Source organism: Stigmatopora argus, chromosome 10, assembly GCF_051989625.1.
Source record: "Stigmatopora argus isolate UIUO_Sarg chromosome 10, RoL_Sarg_1.0, whole genome shotgun sequence".
Lineage (NCBI taxonomy): Eukaryota > Metazoa > Chordata > Actinopteri > Syngnathiformes > Syngnathidae > Stigmatopora > Stigmatopora argus.
In genome coordinates, this window is record NC_135396.1 from 2,813,103 (window position 1) to 2,841,048 (window position 27,946).

The 27,946-nt window shown below is 38.3% G+C and overlaps 1 protein-coding gene across 1 annotated transcript; it reads left to right on the plus strand.

Annotated features, from left to right (window-relative positions):
- Window positions 1-53: 53 nt before the first annotated feature.
- tyw1 (tRNA-yW synthesizing protein 1 homolog (S. cerevisiae)) lies at window positions 54-27,854 on the plus strand. The gene is made up of 16 exons (XM_077611549.1): window positions 54-199; window positions 1,438-1,568; window positions 1,654-1,770; window positions 1,858-1,959; window positions 2,507-2,701; window positions 3,571-3,843; window positions 5,107-5,208; window positions 6,143-6,269; window positions 8,786-8,838; window positions 8,913-9,031; window positions 10,309-10,418; window positions 10,678-10,855; window positions 11,685-11,820; window positions 15,822-15,932; window positions 24,396-24,563; window positions 27,411-27,854. The coding sequence occupies exons 1-16, from the start codon at window positions 136-138 to the stop codon at window positions 27,630-27,632; spliced, it is 2,208 nt and encodes a 735-aa protein (XP_077467675.1). The 5' UTR covers window positions 54-135; the 3' UTR covers window positions 27,633-27,854.
- Window positions 27,855-27,946: the final 92 nt, after the last annotated feature.

Below are 27,946 nucleotides of genomic sequence, written 5' to 3' on the forward strand. Positions count from 1 at the left end.
AATACGATATTTACAAAAGTAATTTTCCAAAGAAGAACTACGTTTCCCAAGATTCCTATCGGCAAAACATGGTTCAACACATCACCCGCCGTTTACGGTGACTTCATAGGTGTTTTCGAGAAAAGTGTTCCAGTCATGCACCGTTTTATTGTCCTTGCTGTACTTTTTGGAAACTGTGTGACTACCTCCAGCACAAAGTGTGAGCTAATTTTAACTTCTAACTAAGCCGGTAGCCGAAGTTTTATTCGTGCTAGTCGTTGTTTACTAGCTAACATCCATACTCACTCATTTCAATTGGCAATAGCACGGAGCCTCTTATTGTGTTTTGAGTAAATTAAACTCAATTTCGTCTTTGAATAGTTAAAAAACAATTCTATCATTTTTGAGAGACAGTCTTTTAGGAATTAAAGGATTGTGTTTCCTCTGTACGATAAGGAAGCGAATTAGCTCCTCCTATCATCTTTGTCAACCTCTTATTTTTAAGACAATGTATGCTAAATTATTTCTAAGGGAATGTTACTGAAATTGTCTCATCAATATTTAAAAGTGATTGCTGGTATTTTGCCTCCCCCACCTATCAACAGTCAAATTAAACCATTCATTTTCGGAACCGCTTATGCTCCAAAGGGTCCCGCGGGGTGCTGGAGCCTATCCCAGCTGACTCCCAGGGGGACATCCTGAATTGGTGGACAGACAATCACAGCGCACAAGGGGACTGACAACCATTCCAGCTCACACTCATACCTAGGGGCAATTTAGAGTGTTCAAACTGCATATTTTTGGGATGTGGGCAGAAACTGGAGTACCTGGAGAAAACCCACGCTAGCCCAGGGAGAACATGCAAACTCCACACAGTGAGGACCGACTTGGAATTTAACCCTCAACCCCAGAACTGTGAGGCCAACTCGCTAACCGAGGGTTGGGCAAACTATTCCACAATGGGCTGCAATGGGTGCAGTTTTCGTTCCAATCTATAAAACAAAACCTTCCCACCAATATATATATAATATTATATATATATATATATATATATATATATATATATATATATATATATATATATATATATATATATATATATATAATATTATATATATATATATATAATATTATATATCTATCTATATATATATATGGGTGTAATTGTATTTATGGGGTTTTGTGTTGCTAAAGATACCGTTAAAGTTGGATTGAAGAAGCTACAACGAATCACTATTGTGATTATTCTCCCTGTGTTTCAAGATAAAATGCAGGGTGCAACAACAGTATTGTCCCAGTTCAGGCGGTTGTGTTTTTTTTTTTATATCTGACAGTGGTGGTGCACTCAAATTAAAAAACATAATTGTGCATTTTTTTTCAACATTTTCAAAGACAATATGCTTCCTATCATCACCGTTTGTGCTACTTATGTGTTGAATGTGTTTTTTCTCCCTCTAGTGTCACACTCTTCCCACAGTGCCTATGACAAATACTATGTCACGTACATATGGCACAACCGGCTCTACTTCTACACGGCTGGTTTCCTTGCCTTGGCGTTCTGGGTCTTGCTCAAGGTGTTTCTCAAGAAGGTACACAGTAGAAATGTGTTTGTTACTCTTTTCAGCCTAATAAGAGAAAACGTTTTTTATTTTTTTTAATATAATCTTCCCAAAGGATGTCAATTCCAGCATCCTGAAAGTCAGGGAGGAAGATGAGCACTGTGATAAACGTGCAGAAGTTCACGTGTCAGGAGTAAAAATCTTCTTTGGCTCTCAGACCGGAACAGCTAAAGTACAAATATTGTTTGATAAGCATTAGTTGACCGTTCATGTCTCGTCCACTGATGCATTTTTGTTGTTGTTTGTTTTAACCGTGCAGGGTTTCGCGAAGGAGCTGTCGGAAGATTTGAGGAGTTTAGACATCACGGCTGAAGTGATTGACATGAAGGAGTACGATCCAGACGATCGGTTGGCTGATGAGGTAAGGCACCCTGTGTCAAAGTGGCGGCCCGGGGGCCAAATCTGGCCCGCCGCATCATTTTGTGTGGCCCGGGAAAGTAAATCATGAGTGCCGACTTTCTGTTTTAGGATCAAATTAAAATGAAGAGTATAGATGTATATTAAATTTCCTGATTTTCCCCCTTTTAAATCAATAATTGTAATTTTTTGATCCATTTTTCTGTGTTTTTAGTTCAAAAATCATTTTGTAAAATCTAAAAATATATTTAAAAAAAGCTAAAATAAACATTGTTTTAGATGTATAAAAAACTGAATATTCAGGTCTTTCAATCCAGTTCTTTTAATCCATTTATAAAAAAAATATCTAAATATTATATCTAAAATGGTCCGGCCCACGTGAAATCAAGTTGACGTTAAAGCGGCCCGCGAACCAACCCGAGTCTGACACCCTTGAGGTAAGGGGATTGGTTGAAAAATGTTATGAAACTTTCTGAAGGAATGTGAAAATGTTAACAAATCGCCATTCAAAACTAAAATTTATGCATGCTCATCTCGTTTGTGTGACCCAGTGCAACAGCAAGTGTGTATGCGTGTTCCTGGTAGCCACGTACACGGACGGGCAGCCTACCGACAATGCCGAGTGGTTCTGCAAGTGGCTGGAAGAGGCGTCCACCGACTTTCGCTACGGAAAGACATACCTTAAAGGCCTCCGTTATGCCGTGTTTGGGCTGGGGAACTCGCTCTATGCCACCCATTACAACACGGTAAGACTAGCAGCAGTCATTCAAGACAATATTATATCATTATCATATGAAACAGAAGGGGTGATTACCGTATTTTCTCGCATATGTCGCTCAAAAAATGAGAACTGAATCAAGGATACGGCTTATATGCGCACAAATTAGACTTGACATGCAAGAAACTGCAAAGTGACAAAGATGAAACGCCATAACGCAAGACAATGCGTCCGATGCGGTCATTTATTTCAAAATAGAGAAAAGATAAATAGATAAAACGTTTAACAACATTTATTTTGATGTCTATGAATGAAATTCAAGGAAAAAATTAACCGTATCTTGCTTAAAATGTGAAAAACTCACTTACTTGTGCCTGCCATTGTTCGCTCAGGGCGCCGCCATCTTACCTCGTGATGACAAACCAGACCGCTACGCACACTCTTCCTGGTTGTACTGCTCACGTGACTTCCTTTTTCAATTTATCTACATGCAGGCAACACCCTTTCGGAATGTGCAATCCACCAATCGATTTATTTATACAGTACAACTTGCGATGATTTTTCTTAAGATTTTCCATTCAAAGTAACACATTTGTACTCCCTGTTAAAACCATAAATATGGAGGTGAAAATTGTGAATCAGGGCACGGCTTATACGAGAGAAATTGTAAAATTTGAAGATTTCAAGACAATTTTAAGGGTACGGCTTATACGTAGAAAGGGGTAATATTCGAGAAAATACGGTACATTTTGATGTAATAAGGTCAAAAAGTCACAGTACAGTTGTCAGACAAGTGCTGAATTTGCTTGCTTAGGCTAAATATTCTTCCAGCTCTGGATATGAGGTCTTCCTTGGTCAAAAATGCTCATTTTAGTTCTGAATTTCTTCCCTGGCCAGGTGGGCAGAAACGTTGACAAGTGGCTGTGGATGCTAAGCGCTTCTCGCGTTCTCACTCGTGGGGAAGGCGACTGTAATGTTGCCAAGAGCGTCAATGGCAGCGTGCAGGCTGACTTCCTGGCATGGAAGCTCAAGTTCCTCAAACGTCTTGAGTCCCTCAGCCGGGGAGACGACGATGCCTGCTGCGGGAAGCAAAAAAATGGCGCCTCCTGCAACAAAACAGGTGGACAGACTGTGGAAGAGGAGGCCACTTTGGACAATAATTACTCTGAGGTAAGTTATTACAAAAAATGTCAGTACTCTATGTAGAATACCCCCATTCTGCTAGCATATGGATTTAGTTGCTATGGCTACAAAATGTTTCCCACGCTTCACATGTGACATTTCTGTCCGTCGGCCATACACACTCTTTGCTCTTCTCACCAATAACGCACACACACACACACGCACACACACAAACTGTGTGACAGCTCACAAATGACCCGTCGTCATGGCAGCGGACACCTCGGTAGACGACTGTGTCGCCGAGACTTGTTCCCGGCAGCAGCTGACAAGCGCGGTTGTCATCTTTTTTCAGCGTTGAAAGCGATTTTTAGATGCGCTCCCCTTTCATTTTTTTGATTTGATAAGAGCCAAATAATGGTGAGATGAACGCAGATTTCTTTAGGGAGATCAAGGTTGTCAAAGAAATAAATTTTCTCTCATTGCAACAAGTGTATGGATAGCAGAATGAACTTATTTAGTGTCAAAACTGCATCAAAACTTTACTCTGTGACTTAGTAAGAAAAAAATCTCATTCCACACCACCAAGGTTTTTTTTTTTAAGGTTTAACTTGACTGCAATTCATCTGCTTGAAATGAAATATGAAATCTCATCCCTCTACACCAGGGGTGTCCAAACTTTTTCTCTGGGGCCACTTTCAGAAAAATCGAAAAATTTGCCTAAAAAAAATACACTGTAAGAAACTGTTAAAAAAATAAAAATTGCCAGTCATTCATTTTCTGAACTGCTTACCGTATTTTCTTGGATATTAGCCGCCTCCGCGTATAAGCCGCACGCTTAAAATGGCCTTAAAATAGTGAAATTTGACAATTTCTCTCGTATAAGCCGCCCCCTGGTTCACAATTTTCACCTCCATATTCATGGTTTTAATAGTTGTTTTTTCTTGTTGAATTTTCTAGACGTCAAAATAATGTTGTCAAGCGTTTTATCTGTTCATCTTTTCTCTATTCTGAAATAAATGACCACATCGGCCGCATTGTGGCGTTTCGGCTTCGTCACCTTGCAGTTTTGTGCATGTCAAGTCTAATTTGTGCGCATATAAGCCGTACCCTCGATTCAGTCATCTTTTTTTAGCGACAAATACGACATATATGCGAGAAAATACGGTATCGCAAGGGCGGCGGGGGGTGCTGGACCCTTTCCCAGCTAACAAGTGTTTAGTTGTTCAGTAACCGTGACAGCTTGGCCATTTGGCAGACATGATAATCCTCCAGAGAAAAGCATAAGCATGTTTTTGTGGTGGCTTCTCGCAGGCGGAGCTGCTGGAGTCCAGCAGCGACGAAGATAACTCGTCTCCTTCCCCTTCCGTTTTGGACGTGGAGGATCTGGGCAGCATGATGAGCAGCGCCAAACAGGTCAGTGTGCTGTCGTTGTCGGTCTTCTTTTTCTTTTGCGTGCCTGGGAAGAAGCAGATGGTCTGATAGACGCCACACCCCAGGCCTCGCTCGACGTCAAGACCGCGTTGTGTAAGAGCGCAGACGCCCACAAATTGGACGAGTGACTCAAAAGAGCCGATTGGAAAGTCAATACGCCAAATTTGATTGATTGCCTCAATGCTTCTTTTTTTCCAATAACAAAATTGGCATGTCACACAAAATTAAAAAGTGTGTGTATTGATATGCCTGTAATTTTTTTAAAGAAAATTGATTAATAACAATAAGTAATTGCAAATACCACTATCTGATTAACGGCAACTAATCCATTCTTACATTTATCAACAATTATGTTGATAGTTGCTTAATCTTTGGCCTAAACTTTGTACTAATCTTTTCTGAACCTTTTTATAGTCATTTTTTGTCAGATTTTATTTTTTAATGTAGTTTTATGGGTGTTTGGTAGTCGCGATGAAATAAAATTCTAATCTAATCCAGTCATTTGTGTTTAAAATAACTCGACAACAAATGAAAGTATGATTAAGAAATTTGCAGGATATTTTTCTGATATGATTTGTTAAAAACTTGTATTTTATATATTTTTATGATTTAAAAAAATAAAACAACAGTGGGGAAAAAACAAAATATGGTCTATATTATTTATTTTTAATAACTAAAAAGTAATCTAACAAACAGGAAAAAATCTATCTAAATGTTCTGCTAAAAAGTTTTTTTTTAATTTAGATTAAAATTTAAATTGAATTTTTTCCTATTTGTTAAATTACTTTTTATTTATTAAAATAAATAAAAAATACTTTAGTTTTTTCCCCGCTATTGTTTTATTTTTTTTATTTAAAAGGTATTTTTTTAATAATAGCATATGATTTGAGATATATTTCTTCCTCTGCATTCCCAGATTTCCCCCAACGGCGGACAGGTGGGCCGGCGCTCCAAGAACGTGCCGAAGAAGCGCCACGAGGAAAAAGAGGAGGAGCGTCGGGAGATGATCACGCCCGCCCTGAGAGAAGCTCTGAACAAACAAGGTAGCACCGAGACCTCCACGCCCCGCTGAGTCCTTAACGTAGCGGCCAACTGTTTTTTTTTTGCTCCACGGGAGCATCTGCCGGCTGTTTGTGCATCGTGTTGATGATGATGATAATGGCGGAGCTGGAGCCTCATTGCGCGCCAGTCATAAAAATCAAAGGGCGTCCCCGTGGGAAGGCGGCCAGATGTTTGCCGCCGCTCGCCTCACCTTGTCGTTTCCACAAGGGCGACGGATCCATCACAATTGGCTCCATTCTTACAAAATCCGGCTTCTGTGTCAAATGGAACCGCATTTATTCGTTATTTTCGTGGAAATAATGCAGAGGCGGAGTTAACGATATTTGTTTCATCGAGATATTTTTGCGTTAGCTAGCAGCTGTTGCGTACGGAAGCTGTGGGTTATTTTGTTTGTGTTCAAGTTAACTTAAGAATGAATCGAGGTATTATCAAACTTGCGGGATATGTTTGTAATGTGAAACAGAAGAGGTGATTATATTTTGGGGTAGTGAGGTCAAAGGTCACAGAGGTCAGAAATATCTTTCTGTGACTTGATCTTCAGGAATGAAAATTGAATTGAATGCTTTTATTGTCATTATACAGGTATAATGAGAATTTTTATAAATTTTAAAGAATAAAAATATTTTAATTTAAATTAAAAATAAATAAATGAATATAGATTTTTTAAAAATATTACGGAACCAAAAAGTTAGGGGCCTCTTTAAAAAAAAAAAAAAATACAGTTTTCCCTCAATTATCGTGACTTCACTTATCGCGAATTCACTTCTTTGCGATTATTTTTCTGCTATTAATTATTTAATATTATTATTATATTTTTTTAAGTTCATAAAAATGTGAAAATCCACGCTGATACTCGTAAGCTGAAGCCACTCTGACTACTAGAACTCAGCACTGAATACAAAAAAAAGTTATAATAGGGGTAACCCTACTTCGTGATTTTTCAATTATCATGGCCATGTCTTGTTTACATTAACCGCGATATTCGAGGGATTACTGTAAGAAGAAAATTGGCATAAGCCTGTAGAGTAGTAACAATCGCAACTTTGCCGCAGTGCTTCAATTTGTCGCCAGAATAATTGAGCAGTAAATCTGTAGGTTTAATTCATCCTTCAATTTTATTTGATGTGTCTTTGTCCGGAACATTTGTATTTAGCACCCAAGCCACGGTTTTTGGCTGGCTCACCTGTGGAAGTCATTGAGCATCCTCTGGCAGCCATTCAGCTTCTCCTTCTGCTGTTGCTTGCTCGACACAACAACCACGCTATAAATAGCGATGCATCCTTTCCGTCCACCGTAACGTTGACCTGATGCGTTATGTTAGGAGCTTGGGACATTTCGTGCCGTTTTTATGCGACGTGGCTGGGAAATATAAAAGCCTGTTTGCCGTTACGAAACATTCATTCACCTAATGCAGTGCTTCAAGTCACCCCATCACCTGATAGATGGGACGTGGTCTTTTTTAATTCACATTGTTACCAATTGCAACTGAAACATTCTCCATCCACTTCTAGGAAATTTTAATTCCCACAAAAGACCCATAGACCTTGGTATTGACCCACCCCAAAAAAATCGACATTTGCTCCGGTCTCTGGACTCAACAACAAACAAACACCTAGATCAAGGGTGTCAGACTCGGGTTGGTTCGCGGGCCGCTTCAACGTCAACTTGATTTCACGTGGGCCGGACCATTTTAGATATAATATTTAGATTTTTTTAAATAAATGGATTAAAAGCCCTGAATATTCATTTTTTATAGATCTAAAACAATGTTTATTTTAGCTTTTTTATATATATTTTTACATTTTACAAAATGATTTTTGAATCAAAATGGATTAAAAAAGTACAATTATTGATTTAAAAGGGGGAAAATCAGGAAATTTAATATACATCTATACTCTTGATTTTAATTTGATCCTAAAACAGAAAGTCGGCACTCATGATTGACTTTCCCGGGCCACACAAAATGATGTGGCGGGCCAGATTAGGCCCCCGGGCCGCCACTTTGACACATGTGACCTAGATAATCAATATATAGTAATTATAAATAAATAATCAATATATAGTAATTATAAATAAATAATCAATACATAGTAATAGATAAATAAGTGGTCAACATAATAAATAAGTAGTAGAAGTAGTAGTAATGTCTCGATTAGGTCCTAGGTGCTGAATTTTGGAATGAAACTGTCCTTGAGTCTGTTGGTCTTGGCTGTTAGGGCTCTGTAGCGCCTTCCAGAGGGCAGGAAGTTGAAGTGGTGGAAGCCGGAATGCGTATTGTCTTTTATGATGGTCTCTGCCCTTCTAAGGCACCGGGATTTGTAGAAGCTGGACAGGGTAGGTAGGGGGCAGGTGATGATCTTTGAGTTCATGAGTTTATTTTTTTAATTCAAATAACATTATTACACAATATTTTATATTTACGCAAAACTGTTATTGTTTTTGATGGATCGAGGGTGACTCTTACAGAACTCTGACATTTGTTGTATTCTCTGGCCAGGTTACAAGCTGATTGGAAGTCACTCAGGAGTGAAGCTCTGCCGTTGGACCAAAGTAATTCAAGTTAAACACCCTTCACCATCAGCCCATTTCAGTGTCATAATTCCCTTTTTTTTTATATGTCCTAGTCCATGCTGCGAGGCCGAGGTGGCTGCTACAAGCACACCTTTTACGGCATCCAATCCCATCGCTGCATGGAGACCACGCCCAGTTTGGCCTGTGCCAACAAGTGCGTCTTCTGCTGGAGGTAAGACCACGGTCTACTTCGGTCCGCCGTCGTGAGCGAGGCGAGCGCCAAAAGGTGGCCGTTGATTAATAGTCGTGTCGGCGGCAAGCGAGGCGTTCTCCGCCCCCGCCCACTCCCGCTGAAAGGTCGCCATCATAGGTCCGCGCCACCTTTCGCCACGCGCGTGACGTTTTGTCTAAAAGCCGCAATGAAGGTCGACAGGCAGTCTGCAACACGGCAGCCCCCCGTGCGGCACCCCCCTCCACGCTGACAACCCGCAGGATCAGACGCTGACATTTAAAGAAGTGTTAACATCCAAAGGAACTCCGTTTCAGGGAAATAATCCGTGAATCAGACAGTTACTTTTTACTTATTCCACACAGTCTGACATCAAAATGTGAGGGTGTTTACAAAATATGTTGCCGCCTTTTAAAAAATGTTGCGCTCACATCGTAACGTGTCAAAAATAGGATTAGTTCTTGTGAAAGTAGATTTGATTTCATTGGTAAAATTGAAATAAATTCGCTATGTTTAAATTAAATTTGTTTAGATTTGAATTTTGTGAAAATAAGGAAAAATTGTCCATGTAATATAACTCGATCAAATTGGACAATTATCCTTAAGTCTTTTTAATGGAAAAACACTTTCTAATATGATGGTTGTTCTTACAAATTAACAGTTTAAAATTTAAAAAGTTCATTTAGTCCCTGAAATGTTTTTTTTAATGGGGTTAGGGTCACCTTACTTAAAAAGTTGACCTTTACATAGATAAATCCTATTTAATCGAGATCACATGTGTCAAAGTGGCGGCCCGGGGGCCAAATGTGGCCCGCCGCATCATTTTGTGTGGCCCAGGAAAGTCAATCATGAGTGCCGACTTTCTATTTTAGGATCAAATTAAAATGAAGAGTATAGATGTATATTAAATGTCCTGATACTCCCCATTTTAAATGAATAATTGTCATTTTTTAATCATTTTTTTCTGTGTTTTTAGTTCAAAAATCATTTTGTAAAATTTAAAAATATATCAAAAAAGCTTAAATAAACTTTGTTTTATATATATAAAAAAATGAATATTCCGGGCTTTTAATCCAGTTCTTTTAATCCATTTATATAAAAAAAAAGTAAATATTATATCTAAAATGGTCCGGCCCACGTGAAATCAAGTTGACGTTAAAGCGGCCCGCGAACCAAGTCTGACAACCTTGATCTAGATGGAATTAAATTGGTTGAAACCTGTTTGGAAATGTTCTAATTTTTGTTTTTTGTTTTGTTTTGCATACGTGCTTGACCACAAGGCATCACACCAACCCAGTGGGCACCGAATGGCGCTGGAAAATGGACCCCGCCGAGAAGATCTTGCAGGATGCGCTGGAGAAGCATCAAAACATGATCCGGCAGTTTCGAGGTTGGTGGTGTCAAAACGTGGGTGGGCAATGAACATTCTTGCACATCCCGTTGCAGATCCAACTTCCAAATTTCATGAATAAGATTAGTTCTTGTTACACGGTGTTGTGCAATATCGCTGACATACAGCAGTATTTTTTCACCCGTCTTCCAATTATTATGTTTTTACGCACACTTGAAGTTTTCCCAAAAAATTGAGCACCACCTGTAGTTGGAGCTGCACATTGAAATCCGGCGTCTTTTTTTTTCTTCAATGTCAGGCGTCCCCGGTGTGAAGTTGGATCGTTACGAGGAGGGTCTGACGGTGCAGCACTGTGCTCTGTCCCTGGTGGGCGAGCCGATCATGTACCCCGAGATCAATCGCTTTGTGCGTCTTCTCCACTCCCAACGCATTTCCAGCTTCCTGGTCACCAATGCTCAGTTCCCCGATGAAATAAGGTAGACTTTCAATTAGCTTTCACCAATATTCCCCGGGGTTTAACTGTGAATGACATAGAGCAAGGGTGTCAGACTCGGGTTGGTCCGTGGGCCGCGTTAACGTCAACTCGATTTCATGTGGGCCGGACCATTTTAGATATAATATTTAGATATTTTTTTTATAAATTGATTAAAAGAACTGGATTAAAAGCCCTGAATATTCTGTTTTTTATAGATCTAAAACAATGTTTATTTGAGCTTTTTTTTTCTTAGTAAGGGAAAATCATTTATTTAATCACTTGTTTTTCATTGCAAAAGGAAACCAAATTTTTCTTTAATTATGTTCCATATTAAAATGGAAAACATAAAATATTTTTATATATTTTTAGATTTTACAAAATGATTTTTGAACTAAAAACACAAAGAAAAAATGGTTTAAAAAATTGCAATTATTGATTTAAAAAGGGGGAAAATAAGGAAATGTAATACACATTTATACTCTTCATTTTAATGTGATCCTAAAACAGAAAGTCGGCACTCATAATTTACTTTATCGGGCCGCACAAAATGATGCGGCGGGCCAGATTTGGGCCCCGGGCCGCCACTTTGACACATGTGCCTGACCTCATCAGAGAATTCTAGCGCACAAAGTTTATTTTAACGACGAATAAAAGTTCTATTCTGTTTGCCAAAGCGCTTGATCTGTCGCAATGAAACGCACTTAAGTGACTTCTCCCGAGTGCTTGACGCTAAACTTTTGAACTGGGCCACTTGGCTTGTGTGTCGTCCTCCACGTCGCGCGTGGGCGTCAATCATTTGTTGAAGGCCAAGTGATTACCGCTGCTTTCAGGAGCCTGGAGCCCGTCACGCAGCTGTACGTGAGCGTGGACGCCAGCACGAAGGACAGCCTGAAGAAGATCGACCGGCCGCTCTTTAAGGACTTCTGGACGCGATTCCTGGACAGCCTCAAGGCCTTGGCAGAGAAGGTTAGACTCCAGTTTCGCAACCCTGCCACCATTGCAAGGAGATGCTTTACATACAAGTACAGTGGTACCTTGAGATACGAGCTTAATGCGTTCCGGGACTGAGTTTGTATGTCAATTTACTCGTAACTCAAACGAACGTTTCCCATAGAAATGAACTAAAAACGAACTAATTCGTTCCACCCCTCTGAAAAAACAACCAAAACAGGATATTGGATTGGAAAAACATTTTTATTTGTTCTAATTCACCATCTATTAACAAAGTAACAAATAACGAGTGGTTTAATAGTACTAAAATGTGTTTAATAGTACTAAAATTAGACGGATTTCGCGGAGGGAGTTTTTGCACGGCAACGTGCTCGTAACATAACATAAAAACATTTAAATGAACTTGGATTACCATGCAGACACACTCAAAAATGAGTTTAATTTAACTTTACACTAAACTTAATTCTAATTTTGATACCTTTTTTTTTACCTATTTGCCCCGCCTCCACCTTGACTTTCAGATGCAACCTATCGAGGGTTGTTTGCTTTTGTCTTCCCTTCAAAATATTCCCAAAATGATGCACACAAATGTCCTCACAATAGGATAACGCATGACCACTTGCCAACGAGAACTAGTATATACTCCTCTCGTATTAGCGAAGAAGCTCCGCCATTCGCACTGACTAACGGGGGGAAAACACTGAAAAAAATGCAACGCTCCGCCCAGTGCTCGCAGAGACATTACAAAGAGGGAGTTGCGGGGAGAGAGACAGTGCCCATGAAGTTCTTATGAGCAGTCTCTCATATCCGCTGTCTGCTCGTATATCAAAATAAGTCTCATATCTCAAGATAAATATTTGCTCGAAATTTTACTCGTATGTCGGGGCACTCGTATGTCGAGGTACCACTGTAGAAGAGAACAATCCTGACTTAAACGTTAGGAATTTAGTTCATAAAATAACAAGCTTTCTATTCAAACTTCATTGAGAAATAAAAGAATGATTAATATCTCCAACAAAACAAAAAAATCAAACATAGCATCCACAAATATGGAGATGGAATTTTGGGTCATGCTGTGTAATTGTTAATATTGTGACCCAAACTTTGATGTCCACGTACTACATGGGCAAACAATTTGGATACAAAGAACCAAAATTTTAAACTGCGAGAGTCAAAGAGCATTAAAAAAAAATCAAATCTCCCGAATTAATTTTTAAATTGAATTTATTATTCGTTTTTAATGGGTCCTGGTGAAATGGAGTGAAACATGAAACGAGACACAATATATACAAAATATAATCAGAAGCAAAGAGCCGCATGCGGCTCAAGAGCCACTTGGGCTTAAGTTTTTTTTTAACTACCAAAATTAGTCACTTGCCCTTTGAAGGTTTAAAGGCATTTTCTCATGCTCCAAAAAAATCCATGGTTAATTTTAATTAGGGCCCAAAGATGCCATTTAGAGTCAAAATTTCTGACCTATGGATTGAAGTCAATTTGGAGGTGTTTGGAGTTTTGAGTGCGTGACACGCTAAATGCCAAAGCACTTCACCTTTTTTTGATCCGCCCTCAGGGTTTGTGGCCGTGCCAGCGTGCATCCGTTTCCATTTATTGATGTATTCGTGTCCCGCCGCAGCGCTGGGATAAAAGGTCTCGCTGGTGGCGGTCTTTTGCTTTTGAAGAAAAACCACACAAAAAAAAGCTTTTGCACAGCCGGCGTCCCGCGGAGGCTTGACACGCACCCCGTTGATTCATGTATTTGAAAAGAAAATGATCACAGTGAACTCGAAGGGGGACGTCGTATAGATCAAAATGATGTCATGGCAAGGACCTGGTGTCAAAATTAAGGCCTGTGGGGATCCAGATTTGTCCTGCCATTTTCTTTTGTGCTGCCCGAAAAAAAAATGTCCCTCAAAATTCACATTTCTTGCTTTAACACTTTAAACCACTAGATAATTGATAGCAAATGAAAATGGCTTGTGTCTTTCAAAAACATCATATAGCTCAAAATAGAATAATAATCATATCAAATATGATACATTTGCCAGTGCAAGTTATTATGGCAAAATTTTAGATAGTTGCCACTTTACTTTGGTTATCATTCCCCAATTTAACACACTTATTTATATATATATAATATTATATAATTTAGATATACAGTGATCCCTCAAATATCGCGATTTCACTTAACACGAATTCACTACTTTGCGATTTTTTTCTGATATTAATGATTAATTTAGTTATATTTTGTATTTTTTAACTTTAGTGCTGAGTCTTAGTAGCAAGAGTGGCTTCCGCTTACGAGTTTCAGTGTGGATTTTCACATTTTTATGAACTTTAAATATTATTATTATTTTTAATAGGGTGACCCTACTTTGCGATTTTTTGATTATCGCAGCCACGTCTGGTCTACATGAACCGCTATAGTGTATATATATATATATATATATATATATATATATATATATATATATATATATATATATATATATATATATGTATATATATATGTATATGTATATATATATATATATACATACATATACATATACACATACATATACACATACATATACATATACACATACACATACACATATATATATATATATACAAATGATAAATTTCACAATTGCACATTTCTAAAAGGTTGTAACAGCAGTCAGAAGAGTTGAAAGGTTGTTGATGGTTTTCCTGTGAAAATGCATCTATTGTCGAAGAGCTCATCTCTTATCCCAAGTTCACAGTGTCCACCAAATTCCACCAAATTCCCTCCTGCATTTGCTTTGTTAGAGCATTAAAGAGCTGGCGACCCCTCCTTTTTCCCATTCTATTTCCATTCCCTCTCTCGACGCCGAGTGCAGCGCTGCTCCGACTTCTGTCGGGCGGAACAACAGGAGTCACGTTTCCGCAATCGCCGATCCACTCCTTTGTAATTGCAAATTTCCCTTCAGAATGTCCTCGATTGGCCCCACCATGCTCCTGTATTTCATTCAAAAGGTGGCTTTTAACGTATCAACGTTGAGCGTAGTCATATTATAATACAGTAATATTTTTCCTAATATTAGTAGTTAGTAAGTAATATTTTTAGAAAGATCATAAAATGAAAAACATGACATTACTTATTTTGTTGTGGAAGAAAACGTTTTTTCATTAAAAGAAGACGATGCATAGTTGGGCGTTTTTTGTTTAAAAAAAGACCATGTTTAGTAAGGCTTTTTTGTAAAAAAAAAAAAATAAATAAAAAAAAGAAGAAAAAAAAGACCATGTATATATAGCACGGTGCTTTTTTTGTAAAAAAATGACCATGTTTAGTAAGGCTTTTTTGTTAAAAAAAAAGACCATGTATAGTAAGGTGTTTTTTTTGTGTGAAAAAGACCAAGTATAGTAAGGTGTTTAAAAAATATAAATATATATATATATATATATATATATATATATATATATATATATATATATATATATATATATATATATATATATATATATATATATATATATGTGTGTGTGTGTGTTTTTTATTTATTTATTTATTTATATATTCATGAGTTTAGGTTCGGATGGGCGCTTTTTCAGGTGCGTTTGCTCATAGGTGAAAGCTCATGAACGCCAAAGTTCCGTATGTCTGTCTGCCTCTTTAAATACTATAGTCTTGTGTTCAAGATAACTCAAGAAAGAATAAAGGGGTTATGATCAAATTTGCAAGAAATTGTTGTACTGTTAAACAGATGATCAAATTTTGGGGCAATGAGGTCACCAATGTGGAAAATACTGTATGTTTGTCTTCGAGATAACTCAAGAACGAATATAGGGATTATCATCAATCGGGCAGGATATTTGTAATATGAAACGGAAGAGGTGATAAAATGAAATGATTTTTATTTCCTTAAAAAAAAATACAAAGAGTGAAACCTACCAGCCGAACTCGACTGGATTTCATTTAATGTCAACGAGTTAGTTATATATCTAATTTTTACTTATTTTTCTTCCTTGTTGCCGTGCGTGTCCTTACGCTACAGAGGCAGAGGACGGTGTACCGGCTGACGCTGGTGAAAGCGTGGAACGTTGAGGAGATGACGGCCTACTCGGAGCTCATCGCCTTGGGCCAGCCTGACTTTGTGGAAGTCAAGGTAAGAGACGAATGATTACTTGGCATTCTTCTCGCCGGCTTGCGTTTTTCCGGAGCGGCACGGGGGGGGCAACGCGAGACCCGTTCAGACACCAAAGCCTCATTTTTTTCTTTGATAATACGCGTGAATGCCAAGAGTGCCGGCGGGCTCCAACAAACTGGCTGGCACGGTTGCCACGTGCTTGCTTGCCGTCTGTGCTGGCTTTCAAATTTGACAAGCAAACGCTCGCTGTCAAATCTGCGCCCCATACTTTCGAGGTTTTGCTAGCATCAAGGAATTACATGGAAAAGATGGCTCCTCTAAATATTCAAAAGAAAAGATATATTCTGTTCGAATACCTTTTTTTGTATATTTTATCTTGAAGTATTAAGTCATGTGGATTCGATGTCTCTCGTCAACAATGGCAGTTCTTAAGTTAGAATAACAACAACTAAATACTCCATAAGTATAAATAACACGTTCTATATACATCTAATATTTCTCTATTCATATTTACTGTATTGAAGCCATCCCTGCTGGAAAAAAGAGTAACTAAGAGGAGCTAAAATTGCACAATTTGTCACAGTAGGGAAGCAACTTTACTGTCCGTATGAGTTTATTAATGAAAAATACATTATTTTAGTGCTTTGTAATCTTATTTTAGTGCTGCAGGATTGTAGTGTAAACAAGGATTTGTGATTGTTTTTTGTCAAAATCCTCATTTTATATTATTATGTTATGCTAGCTCCGCCTAAACTGGGAGATAGACTTTTGGATATACTTTTTTTTTTTAACCAATAGAAGTGAACCTGATTCCAAATTTAAATCACAACTTGTTATATTCCTCAAACCTTATCTTGTCTAGTATTAGGATTCCTTTTTATTTAGCGTGGGCCAAAAGACATGGAGGCTTTATTATTTAATTACGTGTGCGTCCTTTAGCGTGCGAGTCTATTTATTTTTGCAAAAGCGGCTAAATAATTGACTTAGTGAGGAACTGTGACACGTGTCTTCATCAGACAGCGTTTGTCCTCTTGTCATCGCGGGAAGGAAGACTTTTGCATTTTGCTGATCTCAATCATTGGAAAGAACTTTGTTTAAAAAAACGGAATTCAAATCCGATGTATAATAAGCTCCAAAAATCCAAAATCAATGCCATGCCGTCCGTTTATGTCCTTTATGATTAAAAATGTATATTTGTCAAATAAATGGCAGTTGCACAGGGAGATGTTGGGATAAAATACAAAAATGATTGTCAAATAATTGACATTTGCTCTTCACAAACGTTTAAAGCAAGGGTGTCAGACTCGGGTTGGTTCGCGGGCCGCTTTAACGTCAACTTGATTGCTCGTGGGCCGGACCATTTTAGATATAATATTTAGATTTATTTATGTATAAATGGATTAAAAGAACTGGATTAAAAGCCCTGAATATTCAGTTTTTTATCGATCTAAAACAATATTTATTTTAGCTTTTTATATATATTTTTAGATTTTACAAAATGATTTTTGAATTAAAAACACAGAAAAAATGGATTAAAAAAATACAATTATTGATTTAAAAGGGGGACAATCAGGAAATAGAATATACATCTATACTCTTCATTTGAATTTGATCCTAAAACAGAAAGTCGGCACTCATGATTTACTTTCTCGGGCCGCACAAAATGATGCGGCGGGCCAGATTTGGCCCCCGGGCCGCCACTTTGACACCTGTGGTTTAAAGTAAATAAAATAAAACTCTATTGCCACGGGCAAATTAAAATTAGGCACATCAATGATTCAAGTGCAAATTGGTTAAAACTAACACGGCCTGCGGGAGAATGGGGTTGCTTGTCACATGGGCTGCTTTTTGCCAGGGGAAAAAACAACAACCTTGTTTTTACGGCTGCATCTTTGAAGTAAGAGGCAATTACTTGTTTTAACATCAGTTTGCTTCACTATTCTTCTTATGGGTTTTTACACAGCAGTGTAAGTCACCTTGTAAACCCGTTTTAATTTAATAGTAATGATTTAATGTAGTGTTGCTGATGTCCTTTGTTTGAAAAGAATGTCAAATCCAAGCCACGTTATAGGGCAGGGGTGTCAGACTCGGGTTGGTTCGCGGGCCGTGTTAACGTCAACTCGATTTCATGTGGGCCGGACCATTTTAGATAGAATATTTAGATTTTTTTTTTTTAATAAATTGATTAAAAAAACTGGATTAAAAGCTCTGAATATTCAGTTTTTTTATAGATCTAAAACAATGTTTATTTTAGCTTTTTTCATATATTTTTAGATGTGACAAAATTATTTTTGAACTAAAAACACAGTAAAAATGGATTAAAAAAATGACAATTATTGATTTAAAAGGGGAAAAATTAGGAAATGTAATATACATCTATACTCTTCGTTTTAATTTGATCCTAAAACAGAAAGTCGACACTCATGATTTACTTTCTCGGGCCGCACAAAATGATGCGGCGGGCCAGATTTGGCCCCCGGGCCGCCACTTTGACACGTGCTATAGGCCGTCCATGTAATAAATAAACGACTAGTGGGGAGATATTCATGAAAGGATAAAGAAAATTACAAAAATTAATGTGACAACACACCCGTTTTTTTTTTCCATCTGCACACAAAAGGCAACAAAGAATCTGAAATGGTCGCCCGCTGCCCAGATCTGAGGCTCGAATAAATCTTACAATTGGCAAATGATGTTAAAATTCCATTCAAAGTGGATCCCTCAACACATTGGAAAAAAAGCTTGCGCTATTCCCAAAGCAAAAAAAAGCACGGCAGGCTATTTGTTAGCTTTCGCCCCCTTTTTTTCGCTCTCTCATTCATAATCAAGTGCACACCGGCGCCTTCTGCCAACCTATTACTTTCCCCAGGGTGCGACCGGAGTGGCTCGGCTGTAATTAGGGGGCAGGAGGGCCCCCGAATGGCGAGGGAGGACACGAGCGAACGGTCGCCGCCTCACACGTGTGACAAACTGCAGTAAATAATTTAAGGTAGCGGAATGCTACGGCTTCATGGAAGTCCCGCGTGACGCTTTCTGTTTTAACGCCAGCTACAGATTTTCTTAAGGATATTCTGGTAGGCGTAGTACTTTAAATTTCGATGCCGATCTCCCAGCCATAATGGATTGGACATCTCGCTTCGTCACTGGTGCTAGAAAATGTTAAAATTTCTGAGTAGTTGTTGTTTCTTTTTTTTATGTCCTAAAATGCCCCTCCTGCTATTTTCCGTTTTTTGTTTAGTTAGTATTTGTCTTCTATTTTGTATTGAAATGAATTTGATGGCAGTTTAGTTTAAAATGTAGCTTTTGGGGACTAATGTTGCTATGCGATTAAACTGATACTTTAAATTCACTCTTACTCTATTCATACCTATCAACGTATACGTTTCCCGTATTTTATATATTTTTTGATCATTTCAAATTGTGTACGCAACAACTTTTGTATGGGCTTTTTTTTTTTCAAGTACGTTTTTTTTTAAAAAACGATCTCATTTTAACCAATTTGGCCCAAATCTGGATCGTCTCCATCACTGGTAGCAGACGAAATATTAATACAGTAATCCCTCGTTTATCTCGGCTTCACTACATCGCTTTTCTTTTGTTAATTAATTTAGGTTTTTTTGTAAGTTCATAAAAATGTGAAAATCCACGCTGAAGCCACTCCCGTCATCTGCTTGCTACTAGGGACTGAAGTAAAAAAAAATATTTTTAAAAATATATATATATTTTTTAATATATATATTTTTTAAATATATATATTTTTAAATATTTTTTTTGAAATATATATATTTTAAAAATATTTTTTTAAAAATATATATATAGATATATTTTTAATATTTAACAAAAAGAAATATTTAAATAGGGGTGACACTACTTCTCGGTTTTTCGTTTATTGCGGCCATGTCTGGTCTAAATTAACCGCGCTAATCGAGGGATTACTGTGTTGTTTTAATCATGATATGCATATGCACATTCCCCTTTCACACATGCGCCTTTTCACAATATTAATATAGCGCGTCAGCAAGCAATGTACCCAGACCGTCAAGCTGTCAGTGCCATCCAGAATCTTGAATTTTGCGCATCCAACTGTGGGAGCAATTATTAGAATGGAGAAAAATGTAGACTTTTACGTTCACCCTCTGTGATTAAATATATGTCGTGTTGCGTTTTTTTTTAATCGCTAAAAAAGGGAATTGCAATCATCAATAAGGGGAGCAATTAGCTGAGGTTGACAGTGATGTCGATGTTGCCTTTACTATAAATATTTGATTTCTAAAGAAAATGCAGATGCTACAAAATCGTCCTCCTGTAAAATGCGCTTGTGAAAATACCGTCTTGCATATTAAGTTCAGCAGCAAATCTGGGGACGTGTCGGCATCATGAAAAAGGCAAAGTTTGCGGCGCCACGACAAGCGGACGCCGCCGTGTGTTTGTGTTTCCTGTAATGGATTGCGTTTGGGAGATTTGCTGGCGTCGCACTTTGCGCCGACATTCAAAACTAACAAGCTAAAGTCGTGTGAAGTCATCCTTCCGTGTGTTTTGTTTACGGCCATTTTGGAGCAGCGTGGAGGGTGCGTGTAAAGTCAATTACTATTATTAGACTCACCAAAATAATGGTTTGTAATTCGGCGCTCGCCGCCCGTTGAGAAAGTGAGTGATGCGCCAAGAGGTCACTAATATGTTTTTGCTTTGACGTATCGATTTAAGAGCGAGCGCCGTGTTTACGTGGCGGCGAGATCGTTAGATCTCCCGCTAAGTGATATCTGCGATCGATCTTCTCATTTGTCACCTCACAACGAGCGCTGAGTCATGTTCGCGTTAACCTTCGACGGCCACGGCTGAATTTGATGGAAGATCACGACACATGCTGTGAGAATACCATACGTCATTTTAATTTTGTCCTTAGTCGACGAATGGGGTAATATATGAATCGGATATGAATTAGGGTTCTCAATTACCACTTCATATTTGAGCTATAAATGTCCATTGGAAGAAAAAGTAGGTACTCATTTTTTTTATATACTGTTTATATTTTGAACAATGTCATTGTTTTGCAGAGCAACAGTTTGCAAATCTAACCCGTCTGCTTTCCTCCAGAATTACCAAAGTGCAAAAATGGAAAGTTTTTACAATTTTTGATGCATTTGGAAGTAATAGCGAATAATTATTTTTACTTTGTATTCATTCAAAAAGGTTTTCAAAATTAATAATAAAATAATAACTATATATATTTACAGCAATAAAGTACAAGTTGAAAAAGTACTATTTATATAATATTATGTTGTTATGTTAGCTTATGTTACGTTAGCTACGTTACATTAGCTTACGTTAGCTTATGTTACGTTAGCTTACGTTACGTTAGCTTACGTTACGTTAGCTTATGTTACGTTAGCTTACGTTACGTTAGCTTCTGTTACGTTAGCTTACGTTACAATAGCTTACGTTACGTTAACTTACGCTACATTAGCTTACGTTACGTTAGCTTATGTTACGTTAGCTTATGTTACGTTAGCTTACGTTATGTTAGCTTATGTTATGTTAGCTTACGTTACGTTAGCTTACGTTACGTTAGCTTACGTTACGTTAGCTTACGTTACGTTAGCTTACGTTACGTTAGCTTACGTTACGTCACGTTACTGTTACCGCCTACCGCCACTTTATGTTACGTTACATTAGCTTACGTTACATTACCTTGCGTTACATTAGCTTACGTTACATTAGCTTACGTTACATTAGCTTACGTTACATTAGCTTACGTTACATTAGCTTATGTTACATTAGCTTACATCACGTTATTTTTTTAAGTCCAAATGCCAGTTCAGTGCATTAAATCGTTTTCTTTGTGAAAATGATAACATTTCTGTACTCCTCAATAACAGCACAGCTACAGTAGATAGTTTTTTTTAACTTTCAAAATATATTAACATAAACACTTTCCCAGTGAGTGTAAATAACGTCTTGTTGAAATCACCCCAACGTGTGCGCGCGCGCCCGCCGTGCAGATAGCAGGCAATAATAGAATTCAGTCATGCGTGTTCTATCGTTATTTGGGGATTTTTTTCTTTTTCTTGCCGTTTGGTGTCTCGTGCTCATCGGGAGACTGATGGATGGTCTCCCCTGCCGCATGAAAAAGCGCTATTGATTAAATAAGCGCGCTAACAAATGTGCTTTCGACGTGAACTTGTTTTATTTATTTGTGCTCCGGAGAGGCAGCCATAAAAACGACTGCGAATCAATAGTGGCCACAATGGAGTCAATGTAATGTGCGCGTAAAATGTTCATTTCTAGCCAGGAAACTCATTGATACTTTGATTGAAGGGATTTATCTTGCTTAATTCTATATCCTTTGGTGAAATTAATTAAAAACTTCATTCGTATTGCAAAATGTCGTACCCGAAGCAGACTCGTATTATTACATTTTTGCTCATAAAGCAATCAAAGAACATCAAATAAGTCCAGATAGCATTGAACAAATTTGAGGCCACACGGTAAATATAATGCATTCATAAAGATATTGAATATTATGCTTATTTTTTTTCATACATCAAATTGCAATATAGTTTGGCCTGCACATATTTTGCCTTATGCAGTAAAGAAATATAGAGAAATAATTGTAGGTAAAATTAAATATTTAATAAATATAAAATAAAAATATTGAGCTTTTCAATGAATAAAATTTGAAAAAAAATATTGAGTATAAATTTGGAAATAAAATAAAAAAATAAAATTTGGAAAAAAAATAGTAAAGGAATATAAAGAAATAATTGTTGGTAAAATTAAATATTTAATAATATCAGAATAAAAATAAAAATATTGAGCTTTTCATTGAATAAAATTTGAAGAAAAAAATTATAAAATACAAAAATACAATTAGAAAAAATAGAAGTTTAAAAAAAAGATATGCATCAATTTTGAATTGCATTTATTTTTGCTTTGGCAGTTTTTGGTTGTTGTTTTATGTCCATTTAAAAAAAAAAACTTTACTCATTTAACACACTGGTGGCGCTAGACATCCAATCCAATTTGATCATTTACTGCTGGCCTTCCCAGAGTTCCCCATTTTCTGAGAGCAATAACGTACATTGTCAAAATCTCTCTTGTTATTTTATCCCAAATGTTTTTTCTTGCTGCGTCATATTTTCAAACAGCCTCTAAATCTCAACAAGCGTATACCTGGCTTTTCCTATTTATATATTACGAGCGCTCATCCACCACAGTGGCGAAAACCCGGCGGCCGGTTGTCCTCTCGGCGTTTGCCCGCTGATTTATAGTGACTCGGCGGCACCGAGCTGTTACTCGGCGAACCTTTAGGTGCGGCCGCCGCCGCCGCCTTGGATTGCGTCCTGAATACATAAACAATCCGCAAAAGACAAGTGCAGTTCATTGTAGATTTCTCACCCGCATTTTTCCTTCGCGGTAGGGGTGTGCATAGCCTGTATCACGATTCGATCCCGGTTAATCCAGGTACGACTGGTTGATTGTTGTGATTTATTAATTTATTTAAATATATGTATCACAGTAGAAAAATATAGTCAAAATGGACATAAAAGTACATCAAAGTTATTTTTGTTTAACCTTCATTGTATTATTTGTTTCTGTTTTCAGTGCAGACCTACTTGAACCCAAACCAGTTTTATCCTGAACCTGCTTAAATGCAGGATTCTCAAAATAAAAAAATAAAATAAGTAATTCAATGAATAACATCTTAAATGATGTATAGCAAGGGTGTCAGACTCGGGTTGGTTCGCGGGCCGCTTTAATGTCAACTTGATTTCACGTGGGCCGGACCATTTTAGATAGAATATTTAGATTTTTTTTGTGATAAATGGATTAAAAGAACTGGATTAAAATCCCTGAATATTCAGTTTTTTATAGATCTAAAACAATGTTTATTTGAGCTTTTTTTATATTTTTAAATTTTACAAAATTATGTTTGAACTAAAAACACAGAAAAAATGGATTAAAAAATGACAATTATTGATTTAAAAGGGGGAAAATCCGGAAATCTAATACACATCTATACTCTTCATTTGAATTTGATCCTAAAACAGAAAGTCGGCACTCATGATTTACTTTCCCGGGCCACACAAAATGATGCGGCGGGCCAGATTTGGCCCCCGGGCCGCCACTTTGACACGTGATGTATAGCATTATATAAAGAACAGTTGGATGGTCAAAAGACGAGTTTTTAGTTGGGCATTACTATCTTCTGATTGAAGAAATATAGTATTTCGTAAAATTTGCTGTACTAGGCTTGGCCACACGAGGGCGCAGTTTATTCCCAACACGTAAATACTCACTGCTGTCAACTATAGCACACGAGTGGAAGTGCAGTCACATTGTTTATTTCCCCCAAAAGCACGTCAATTCAGATGGATTTTGAATCGATAGGAGACTCGTGCCATGAAATTTGGCGATATACATTGCAGAATGTTTTTTTTTCAGTTTGCAGTGAACGTTAATTTGCGCTGGTATTGTTTTCAGGGCGTGACCTACTGCGGCGAGAGCTCGGCCAGCAGCCTAACCATGGCCAATGTTCCGTGGCACCAGGAAGTGGTGGCTTTCGTGCAGCAGCTGGTGGACATGCTGCCAGACTACCAAATCGCCTGCGAACACGAACACTCCAACTGCCTCCTCATTGCGCACAACAAGGTAACGCTAATCTGTCTGCTGCATTCTTTTCTTTACTTCTCTCATGCTTTTTTAATGTAGCTCTTCTCAAATGTAAATCAACTTTAAAAAGAAAAACTATCCCAAAACATTTGGTATTCCCAGGCCCCTCAAAAACCCAATTTGGACCTTTTTAGGTCTCGAAACAATTCGCCGACTTTGAATTTTGACCATCCATAATAATAATCCTGACATTGTCAACAAAACCCTAAAGAGTTCAAAAAAAATCTCTGCTAGCTTCAAAATTTGAATGATGACTCATTGTGTTGGCACGCATGCACAAAAGGTGTCAAATTGGAATCTTCAATGTATTGTTGTTTTGTTTTGCGCTGTTGTTTTCCTTCCGCAGATGTGATTGTGTAGCACTGCATGTGCCCTGGGAACCTGCTATCAATCTACACACACAAACACACACACAAACACACACATACACACACCTATACTTACCTACTCTCTCTTTTACACTCACTCTCTCACAAAGACGCTTGCTTTTCATTCCATTTTCTCCGGCAGACTTAGTTTCCTGTCTCTTTCCTTCTCAATCAATCAAAGGCGCTCACACAATCCATATTCCAAGGCCCGTCGTCTTTGCTCCCCTGTGCTTAGGTGGCCATTTGCTTCCGACTTTGCTTCATTTGCACCTCCTCCTCGCCCACGCCTGTCAGCGTTTCCTAATATATTTGTACACACACACACACTCACACACACTCACACACTGACATACACACACTCGTTCTGCACTTGTGGCCCAGATCGTCGTGTTGCGGCGTGACGCTTTCTCCAGCAGACGTGCTAAGTCAGAGATGTCACTGTCGCGCCCGCCTTTCAAAATGTACGCTTCTTTCTCGTTCAGGCAGCGACATCACAAAAAATCTTCAGACTCGAGGCCCCTCGTTATTTTTTATGACTTTTGAGTTTGATTTAATTAATAAGGGACAGCACAAACCAATCAGCATTAATATTCATTCATTTTTTGAAACCACTTTATCCTCCTTAGAGTCGTAGGGGGTGCTGGATTCTATCCCAGCTGAACCGGTGGCCAGCCAATCACAGGGCACGAGGAGACGGACAACCCATCGTCGCTAGGGGCAATTTAGAGTGTCCAATCAGCCTAATCTGGATGTGGGAGGAAACCGGAGTACCTGGAGAAAACCCACGCAGGCCCGAGGGGAGAAAATGCAAACTCCACACAGGTGGACCGACCTGGATTTGAACCCAGGACCCCAGAGCCGTGAGGCCGAGGCGCTAACCACTCAAGCCACCGTGCCGCCCTAAGCAGAAAACTAGTTGAAAATGAAAAACTAGTACCATTCTGCAAGTTGGGTTGGTTATTATTTTGCCTATGGCTGTTTCTTGGTTTTCATGATAACACAAGAATGATGAAAATGGAGGATATATTTCGCATTGACTAAAACGACAAACATTCTTTACGTCGTCCGATGGGATTCGGATTCACGTACGGTATGGGAAATGTTCCACGGAAAGGCAGTCAAACGTTTTTGACGCCGCGGGAGGTTTCAAACAAGCGCGACAAGAGTCGGACCAGACTTGGGAGGCGTGGAAATCAATTAAGGGATTGATTGGCGGCGGAGATGCCAGTCGTTGGTGTGGGACGGACTACTCATTGAGTTTGCCATGCAAATTGAGAAGGGAGATGGAGTGCAGCTAATTCCTTTTTAAGGTGGAAAGGACAAAAGAGACGAGATGGGGAAAAAGAGAAGAATGATATGGATGGCGGAAAAACACGGCAAAAATATACGAGACAAAAGAAGGAGAAGGGGGGCGGCTGTCGTGGAAAAAAAATGAATAATTGACATTATTATTGAGTCAAGATTTAGTTCGTGTCTTCTGATCGTTCGCCTGCTTTTTTGTCGCTTTACATCAAGGGGGTCAAACTCGGGTCGGTTAACGTCGACTCCATTTCATGTGGGCCGGACTATTTTAGATAGAATATTTAGACCTTTTTGTTAAAAAAAAATCTGATGAAAAGAAATGGATCTAAAGCCTTAATTTTTTTTTATAGAGCTAAAATAATGTTACTTTGAGGTTTTTTTTTTCTTGGTAAGGGAAAACGTCTTTTAATTATTTATTATATTTAACCATTTTTGTTAAATTATGTTCAACATTAAAGTGGAAAACAGAAAATATTTTGATATATTCATTTTTAGATTTTCCAAATGCTTTATGTACTAAAAACTAAGAAAAAAATGCAATTAGTATTGATTTAAAATAGGGAAATCTAATGTAAATCTCAAATTTTCATTTGAATTGGATTCTAAAACAGAAAGTCGGCGCTCAAGATTTACTTTCTCGGGCCGCACAAAAGGATGCGGCGGCCCAGATTTGGCCCCCGGGCCGCCACTTTGACACCCGTGCTTTACATGAAGCCTTATTTTTAGGCAAATATATTCTTGTAGCCAAAAACCCATTCCACATTCATTAGACAACGAACAGAAGTCGTTATGATTATAAAAAATAAAAAATAAAATTATTAATTCACGTTTCCCCTTATGGGCCGGATCGGACCCCCTAATGGGCCACTTCTGGCCCACGGGCCGCGCGTTTGGCACCCAGAATCAGATAGCAGGAGAAAGTTGCAAAGCAGAAATTACAATGGCGTTCATGCATCATCGTCACAGCCATTTTATAATGTGACGAGAGCAGGCCACGCCCACGTCCAAGCGTCGCAATCTGCGCGTGTGTTGCTTTAGCGTAGCTAGTTCACGTGCGATATGCAAGCTAAAGTGGTTCAGAAAATGAATGAATGAATAGTTGTCTGCCATTAACATCCAATGTATTCAAACTAGAAGGACTTTTTGTCATTTCCAGTTCAAGGTGGACGGCGAATGGCATACGTGGATCGACTACGAGCGATTTCAAGACCTGTCGCGCGCTCACCACGAGAGCGGCGGCCTCCACGTCTTCTCCTCGTCGGACTACATGGCGCCGACTCCCCACTGGGCCCTCTTCGGCGCCCGCCAGCAGGGCTTCGACCCGGTAGAAACTCGCTTCCAGAGACGTAACAAAGGCAAAGATGTGTCTGGCTGCTGATTGGATGAGGCTCCCTCTTTTTTTTCCATGAATGTGCTTCTTTCTTTTTATTTTTTCTACTTCTAATGAACTGACAGAATTTAATCTTGTGAACGGCTGATGGTGGTTGATTAAATTTAATTGATCCTCTCAGCAGCTTCATTAGCGCCGCCGTTATTTAGCACCCTGGCTCGCGTTAGATCGACGGTTTGCTACATCCCAAAATTAAATGTTTTCATTCTTTTTTGGACAGGTTTCTTCACACAAAGAGCCTCCTGGTTGTAACATTATTGTTAACAGATGCGCAATTTGACATTTACAAAATCACTTTTTCA

Bases quoted from the DNA above. Each gene is read 5' to 3' on its own strand.
- tyw1 (XM_077611549.1), top strand. From the start codon at position 136: ATGCACCGTTTTATTGTCCTTGCTGTACTTTTTGGAAACTGTGTGACT. The intron at 3,844-5,106 runs GTAAGTTATTAC...GGCTTCTCGCAG, and splicing joins TGGACAATAATTACTCTGAG to GCGGAGCTGCTGGAGTCCAG. The intron at 15,933-24,395 runs GTAAGAGACGAA...TATTGTTTTCAG, and splicing joins CTGACTTTGTGGAAGTCAAG to GGCGTGACCTACTGCGGCGA.